This window comes from Giraffa tippelskirchi, chromosome 6 (assembly GCF_054371585.1).
Source record: "Giraffa tippelskirchi isolate mGirTip1 chromosome 6, T2T-mGirTip1v1.2.pri, whole genome shotgun sequence".
Classification (NCBI taxonomy): domain Eukaryota; kingdom Metazoa; phylum Chordata; class Mammalia; order Artiodactyla; family Giraffidae; genus Giraffa; species Giraffa tippelskirchi.
Window position 1 is genome coordinate 75160985 of NC_137280.1, and position 8158 is coordinate 75169142.

An 8158-nucleotide genomic window follows, 5' to 3' on the forward strand; every position below is an offset into this window, starting at 1 on the left:
ATAAGTAGATGGAATAATATGACTCATAGACTATGTTTTAGTAGAATAAAAATAGGTCTCGGGGTAAACATGTAACCAAAATGTGACAAAGGACTAGGAAAAAACTTTTAACACATCTTAGAATCAGGGGATGTAGATCTGAATGGAAAAATATTATACGAGTCATTACATAGAAGAACATGTGCTATATAAATAGAGACTAAAGCAATAAAGATTATGGTCCCTGGGCCATCAAAAAAACCTCTGTTTCTTTCTTTCCTCTCGCCGACGCCGTTCATCCCTTGGGTACTCCTGGAACAGCTGGAGCAGGACTCCGGCAGGATCCGGGGCCCCCCGTGCAGAATTGCTGGGGTCCGGACCCAGTGGCAGGGTCCAGGTGGGGCCGGGGTCCAGGAGCTGCCTGCTGGTTCCGGCTACAGGCACTGATGCTTTTGTTTCCTTGGGTGGCGTCTTGAGCCCATGCTTCTCTTCGCTTGGAGGCTCGAACCCAGGAGGCAGCCAGTAGAGCTTAGGATGCGGGCCTGCCTCTGGCGGCGACGCCCGGCGCTACCCAGACATAAGAGTCCTTAGGAACCAAGGGGCTGCAGGAGTACCCCTCTGTTCCTCTGCCCTGCTTGGTTCCTCAGGCTCGGAGGCTCCAGGGCCGAGGGAAGGGATTGAGGTCCCGCGCCCAGGACTCCTTCCAGCCTTCTATAAGCTGCCAGCAACCTATCCCAAGATGCGCGTGTCCACTGGGTGGGACAGAAGCAGCCGGATGGTGGGGGCGCAGAGAAGGCGCTGGCCCTTACGGCATTCACGTTTTGAGCACCTTCGGTGCACTGGGCATCCTGCTGGCCTTGGGATTTGGCAGTCAACGAGGCAGACCAGCCCTGGCCACCTGGCCGCAGGGTCCAGCGGGGAGAGAGCACACCCTATCTACGGAATGCATCAGTGTAAAAGTACTCTGGGGATCTAGCCCAGTTTGGGGTTCCAGAAAGGGGCAGAGGGAAGAGAAGATCCCCTGTAGAAGAACAGCATGTGCAGTGTGTGCGTATGTGCGTGTGTGTGCGCCCACATGTCTTGTGTGCATGTGTATGTACGTGTGTGTGCGCGTCCGCGTGTGTGCGTCCGCGCATGTGCGCCCACATGTTGTGTGTGCATGTGTATGTGCACGCGTGTGTGCACGTCCGTGTGTGGATGCATGCATATGTATGTGTGTGCGTGCGTGTACGTCTGTGTGCTGGGTGACCTGCACAGCAGAAGCTCAGAAGGAGCCAGGTGGAGGGCACACAGGCTGTGAGGAGGGCAGGGCTGGGGTCTTGTAAGCTCGCCGCTGGATTCTCACCGATCAACCTGCCCTGTGGGCTCCAGAACCAGGTCTCTAGCTATGGGGTCCTCCCCTGCAGGGATGGGACAAGGTGGGTGACAAGGAGGTTGCATTATGAGGGGTGGCCAAGGGGGCTTCCAAGGGTATGTCATTCTATTGGCCCTGAGAAGCTAGCCCACCCCTGGACAGACCTCTCAGAGCCCAGCCAGGGCAGGGACAGCGTCACAGGGACAAGTGTGAGCATGTGCGGGAAGGGTCTTCTTACTGCCAGGGCTGGACCTGCCCTGATAGGAAATGAGCCCCCTGTTCCTGGGAGTATCTAAGCAGATCCAGGGACCCAGGACAACCCTTGCCCTACTCTGCCCAGCTGCTGGTCCCAGAAGCAAAGCCAGAAAAGCAAACCACTCAGCGTCCACCCGACAGTGACCCTGGCGAGGAGGCTGCCTAGCACCCAGCTCCGTGGACTGTGGACCACGGCTACCTCAGGAGCTCCTTCTTCCCGGCTTTCGAGAACGCTGCAGCCCAAGCCCGCTGGGAGTGGGCTGGATGGACACCCAGCTTCCTCAGTCCAGCTGCTGCCAGAGGCCTTCTCAGAGACACTAGACCGCAGCCATCACTCGGCAAACCCACACTCCCAGGACTCTAATACTGACCTGAGCAGGCAGCCTCAGGGGTCAGTGGCATATACGGTCGTTGGAGAGGCCTGGAGGCTGGTCAGGCGAGCTGGCCTGCCTTCTCTGGGCCTTCGCGCGAAGCCCTGCAGAGAAGAGGGACAAGACACCAACTCAGTGCGGCAATGCCTCAGGCCAGGCTCCCAGGTGCCTAAGTCAAGATACCGTTGAATCCACTGCTGAGTCATTCCAGTTACTAACTCCTCCCTCTCCACCCTGGCTGTTCTTTCCTCTCGTCTCTAAAAAGGGCAAAAGGTGGGAATGCTTGGAAATGAGGTTGCTGTTGTCAGGATCTTGGGGGGCAGGGGTGAGTGCGGCGGGGTTAATGAGGTCACAGGCTGAGACTGAACAGGTGTACTGGGGCCAGATTGAGACACTCCTTGAATCCGCCCCCCCGTGGGGCTGTCGTCCTGCGAAAGCGGGGAGCCCCTGAAGGTTCGGGAGCAGAGGAGGGTCGGTTTCCAGTCGTCTCCAAGTAACGCCGCCGGGGACCGGGCTATTTGCCATTTCTCCCGCAAAATTCTACAGCCTAGGCCAGGGAAGTGCTGGAGACTCTCCCAAATTAGAGGTGGAATCTCCGGGGTCAGTTCAAGGGCCAGGGAAAGGCGCGAGGGGCTCGCGCTCCCAGAGTGGGGGCGACGCTGCGGGAGACCCGGGTGCAGCCCTGCGGCCGCAGCGCTGGGAGTGACCGCCAGGTGCCGCTGCGACCCCTGGGCTCGGCGGCCTGTGCCCCGCCCGCCGCGGAGAAAGCGAAAGCCGCTCGCCTCGCGGGGTGGGACGAACCACTGAGAGCGTTGAGGGGGGGGCCCGAGGCGAGAGGCGGTACTTCGGCCCGCGGCCAGGCGCGTCGCCCCCTCAGCCGGCCTCGCGAGATGGTTCGTTCCGCCCGCGCAACGCTCTACAGTTCCCAGGCCGGCCAGCCAAGTATCGGAACCAGCGCCGCCGGCTGCGACGCTGAGCGCGGAGCCGGCACCGGCGCTGACGGCTGTCCCGCGCCCCGCGCCCGCTGCGGCCGCCGCCACGATGCTGGAGCTGCTCATAGCGCTGCTGGCCCTGGCCCTCGCCTACTTCGCGTTGCTGGACGGCTGGTACCTCGTGCGCGTACCCTGCGCCGTGCTGCGCGCGCGCCTGCTGCAGCCGCGCGTCCGCGACCTGCTGGCTGAGCAGAGCTACGCAGGCCGCGTGCTGCTTTCGGACTTGGACCTGCTGCTGCACATGAACAACGCGCGTTATCTGCGCGAGGCCGACGTGGCGCGCGCCGCGCACCTGGCCCGCTGTGGTGTGCTCGAGGCGCTGCGCGCGCTCGGGGCGCGCGCCGTGCTGGCCGCTTCCTGCGCGCGCTACCGCCGCTCGCTGCGTCTGCTCGAGCCGTTCGAGGTGCGCACGCGCCTGCTGGGCTGGGACGACCGCGCCTTCTACGTGGAGGCGCGCTTCATCAGCCTGCGCGACGGCTTCGTGTGCGCGCTGCTGCGCTCCCGCCAGCACGTGCTGGGCACCTCGCCAGAGCGAGTCGTTCAGCACCTGTGCAAGCGCAGGGTGAGCGTCCCCCACCCCCCGCACGTCTCCCCAGCCCCTGAAGACTCCCGACCCCACACTGCCGCCTCCCCTCTGCGGGGTGCTCTCGTCTCGCTGGGTACCGCTCCCGCCCTTCCCTTTGGTCCCAGACTAGGGCCTTCTTCACTGATGCCTTTCTTCGTGGGACACCTCAGGGTTCCCTGATCACCTCTTTGTAGCTGGACTCAGCATGACCCCCTCCTGTCACTTATTACAAACCCAGCCCCTCAAGGCTCCCTGCCGCACCCTCGACCATTTCCAGAACAGGGAAGACCCCTCTCCTCCTCAAGGGGTCCAAATGTGGTTGAGAGTGCTGAGCCCTGTCTCACGGGTCCTCGGTTCTGAATGTAGGATGGAGTTGGGGTGGGGGTGGTGTCGGTGACAGGAGATTGGTGGGCGTTCTCAAGGACCTGAGACCCCCTGCATCCTGCTTAGAGCTGAGGGGCTGGGTCACCATCCCCTGGGTTCGGGCGAGAACTGAGCTTTCTAGAGCTGCAGGCCCTGCGCCTTTTCCAGTTGGAGAAAAGAGGGCTGCAGCACCTGCCTGGGGCTCAAGGCCCCTCCCCGGGGCCTGCTGCTGCATGCAGCATGGCAACTGGGCCCTGGGGATGTTGCTGCGGTGCCAGTTGCCAGGGCAGACTCCTGCTGCAGACAGGTGCCTAATGCTTGGACACCTGCATGCAAAAGCCAGGACCTGCTGGACCCCTCAGTGCCCTCAGGCAGGGCGCTGCCCTCTCTGGCCCTGGACAGGTGCAGAAGAGGGACACAGCCTCACCTCGGTCATGGTGAGGCCATGCTTTTCCATTTTATCAGAGGTGGGGAAACAGGCTCAGAGAGGCGATGCAAACTGCTTGAGGCTACACAGGAGGCCAGAGGCCCAGCCCGCTGCTTTTCTGTCTGAGTCAAGGGCACCCCCAAAGAGCCTGGATCCTACCCACCTCACACCCACAGAGATGCTATGTGTGTCCCTTCATTGTCGTGAGACCGGGAGGGGAGAGCCATTGAGGCTTTAAATCCGTGGACTCAGCTGCAACCAAAGTGTGGAGGAGAGGGAGCCAAGGCCACTTTCCTGCAGGGGAGGGTGCCATGAGGTCAGGTGTGGGCTGAGGGTGATGCCCACGTGAGAGGTGAGACGGTCCTCCCCCAGCCTGGCAGGGACACCCCGTGGACATCCGGTCCCAGATGGGGCGGAGGGCCCCAGGTGCAGTGTCGGGTTTAGCGTGGGGCAGGCTGAGCCCAGTGCCCGGGATCTGCCTGCCGAAAGGCTGGCATGGGGCGGCCCGGCCTCGTGAGGAGGGCTGGGCTGCAGCCAAGTCTGGATCCTGTCTCACCCCCCTCTCCCTCTGCAGGTGGAGCCCCCGGAGCTGCCGGCCGACCTGCAGCACTGGATTGCCTACAATGAGGCCAGCAGCCAGCTACTCCGGGCCGAGAGCGGGCTCCACGACGTTCTCAAGGACCAGTGACCGCCACGGCCTGCCCACCCTGCCTACCAGCCTTGACCTGGGGGCAGTTGCCCACCCTTCCCCAACTGCCAGGGGGCAGAGAGTGCAGCATGGGCCGGCTGGACTGGGCTCTCTCTGAGCTGCAGTGGCCTTGCGACCCGCCCAGCCCCCTCACACGCTCCAGGCCCTCCCCCACCCCCATTATTGATGCCTCTCCGTACCCCATCCCATGCCAAGCATGGGGTTGGGGTGACACAGGCACCCTGGCCAGCTCTGCCCTCGTGGTGGTGATGATGGACAAACTGGGACGCCCAGGGCCCTTGACATGCAGGCAGCAGGGGGTTGGGGTGAGCCGCCTTGCAGGTGAAGCCAAGCTTCTGTGCTCTAATTGGGAAGGGTGCCTGGGGCTGGGAACCGGCTAGGGTTGCCCTGAGTGCCAAGAGCTTGGAGTCAGGCTGCTGTGGGGATGAGGCCAGAGCAGTCCTGGAGGTAGAGCTGGGGGAGTGGGGGGAGGGGAGGGGCGGGGAGGGAGCTGGCCAAGGCCTGGGCCCTGATGTGGGCCCCAAGGAGCTGGAAGGATCAGAGCAGCATTTCAAGGCAGATCCCTCTGCTGCGCATGAGGGCAGGGCAGAGTGTGGCTGGCCAGGGGCCAGGCAGACCGACCCAGGGCGCTCAGGAGAGAGCCCCGGTCACCGGGCGCTGGGGTGGCGGCAGGGCCTGCAGCAGGGACTTGTGGCCTTGGAGAGTATGGTGGGCCCAGCACAGGTCAGATGTGCAGTGGCTCCAGGGGAGGTGGTAAGCTGTTGTGGGGGGTGGGGGGGCGGTCCTAGTCGGAACCTGCTGCTGAGGAGGGATTGCAGAGTGTGGTGGGGTCCTGCCTGGGTGCCCTCACCCATCTGCACCCCTTGGTGCCCATAGCACTGTACTGTGTGACCCTGGCTGGGGTCCTGCCCTCTCTGGATCTATAGCGCCTCTGCCCTCACACTGGGGCTGTCCTTGCCTGACCTGACATCCTGCCTGGCTGTTGATTTTTTTCTTCCTGCACTGAAAGCTGCTTCCCACAGTGGGCTGAGGCCGCACAGGGTCTTCTTGGCTTTGCTCAAGCAGCTCTGTCCTGGCTGCTGCTCTTGGGCCCCCCAGTGGCGTCACCAGCCTGCTGAGGTGCCAGCTGGGGCCTGGCCGCTCTCTTGTCTTGCCGCTGGGGCGAGGGAGGCCTGGGGAGAAGCAGGCACTGGCCCGGGGCCTCTGAGAACGCGAGGGCAGAGCAGGTGGACCTCGTCCCTGGCTGGGGACAGTCAGGGCTCTGGGGGTGGGCTTCTGCCCTGCGCCCCTGCAGTTGCCCCCCGGGGCAGCCTAGAGGGGCCCAGAACTGCTCCCTCGCCGCCCCATCCGCCCCCCGCCAGTGGGGCCAGGAGCACGGCCAAGGCCCTCGTTCCCCTGCGTCCACGGCGTCATCTCCCTCAGCCACTGGGAACACCGTGGCATTCCTGTTTTATTTAAGGAAAGCCCAAGAGTAAAGGGCCTTCAACCTTCAATGTGAGCGTGCTGGGGAGTCTTCATTTCTGAAGCCTTTTCTGACATGGGGCAGGGGGCGCTGTCAGGATTGTGGGGTGAGCTTGGGGTCCACACTGGCAGGGCAGGACTTGTGCCCATTCCACGGATCACGGGGTCGAGGCCAGAAGGGAGTTGCCCCAAGCCCCTTACACACTGGCCCTCTTCTTCTCTGTGGTTGTCCACAGAGGCTTGGGAGGTCCCGCCCCAGACTCGGGGTCTGGGCCAGTGGGCTTGAGTGGGTGGGGGGCAGGGTGAGCAGAGGGCCCATTGTGCAGGCCCTCCCAGGAGGCCCTGGGACGGAAGGCAGGTGAACGGTGGGGTGTGGGTGGTGTCTGTGCTGTGGCCACCAGCAATGGGGCCTGGGAGAGAAGGGCAGTTGGAAGTGGCTGGGGGTGCAGCAGGCATTCAGCGATGGGGTGGTGGGGCTGGAGAGGCACAGAGCAGGGCAGTGCTGCTCCTGGAGGTTGGAGCCTCAGCCCTTTGCACCTTCCACCTTACCTGAGGGCCCTGGGGCCTGCCAGGCTGGGCCTCATGCCTGTCCTGAGCCAATGGCCACACAAGGGTCACATGGGCGCCCTCCTAGAAGGTCTGTTTCTCTTCATGTGACACATGTTTGCACAGGTCCTATAAGGAGGGGCGGGAGGTTTGGGGGATCATGGCAGGTGACTGAGCTGACTGTTGGCAGACAGGACAAGTTCCCGGTGGGACCACAGACAGGAAATGGTGCACTCAGCCGGTGGCCCCTAGTGGCTGGCTGGGAGCCTGTGGGGTGGGCGCCTGGGGAGATGGGACGGCAGTGCCTAGGCATGGTCTGCCCCGCTTGGCACAGTGGGGGAGGGGTTCAGGATGGTCACGGGCATCTAGGCTGCATTTGGCTGCCCCAGGGGAATGGGGACTTCTGTGTCCACTTCAGGGAGATGCAGCCCAGCTGGAGAGGGGAGGGGAGGCTCTGGGTCCACACTTGGAGGACAGGCCCACAGCAGAGGGGAGAAGGGTACCTGCTGACTAGGGGGCCTGGCTTCAGGGCTGGGGCTTTGGGAGTGTATCTGCAGCCTAGTTCTTCTTGCAAGACCCACTGATCCCATGCAGCGGCCACTTTTGTTGAGAAGTTCACATGATTGTCAGCCCACATGTGTGCTGGACACGGGTTCTCCCTGGACCACACTCCTCCCGCAGGCCAGTGGCTACAGGACTGTCCACCCCAGCCCCCGCCCCTTGTGGTCCGTGTGGCATCTGGCTCCCTGGGTGACCTCCCCCACCCCGCCGCCTGCCTGTGGGACATCCGGAGAGGCGGAGCTCCTGGGGGCGGTGGTGGTGTTCTTCACCATCTCTCCTGTACTCGCGCTGGAAAAGGGGCCCTTACTTTTTTCTCTGGCCAGTGGGTGTGGGGGGGGCGTTGAGCTTCTCCCTGCCGCAGCTCTTTGTGACCCACCCGCTTCCACGTGACGGGAGGTGGGGGTGTGCGATCAGCACCCACTTGCCTGAGGCCCCACATGTCCGCAGATGGTGTGGGCAGCTGCCGTCCACCCTGCGGTCACTCTTGTGGTCCCCAACTGTGGCCTCCCCAGCTCCCACAGGGGCACAGGCCAGCAGGCGTGCCCAGGGCCAGGAGCTTGGTGGGGCCCGTGCAC

General features: G+C 63.3%; 1 protein-coding gene across 3 annotated transcripts; it reads left to right on the forward strand.

Annotated features, from left to right (window-relative positions):
* The first annotated feature begins 2879 nt into the window (after positions 1–2879).
* On the forward strand, positions 2880–6508 carry THEM6 (thioesterase superfamily member 6). 3 transcript variants are annotated; one of them, XR_014057601.1, is made up of 3 exons: positions 2880–3513; positions 4881–6162; positions 6341–6508. XR_014057601.1 is itself a non-coding variant. In XM_081504000.1 (2 exons), the coding sequence occupies exons 1-2, from the start codon at positions 3001–3003 to the stop codon at positions 4992–4994; spliced, it is 627 nt and encodes a 208-aa protein (XP_081360126.1). In that variant the 5' UTR covers positions 2880–3000; the 3' UTR covers positions 4995–6508. The 3 variants fall into 3 exon arrangements, 2 of the variants coding, with proteins under 2 accessions (XP_081360126.1, XP_081360128.1); XM_081504000.1 differs by having other exon boundaries at positions 4881–6508; XM_081504002.1 differs by having other exon boundaries at positions 2880–3354; positions 4881–6508.
* Positions 6509–8158: the final 1650 nt, after the last annotated feature.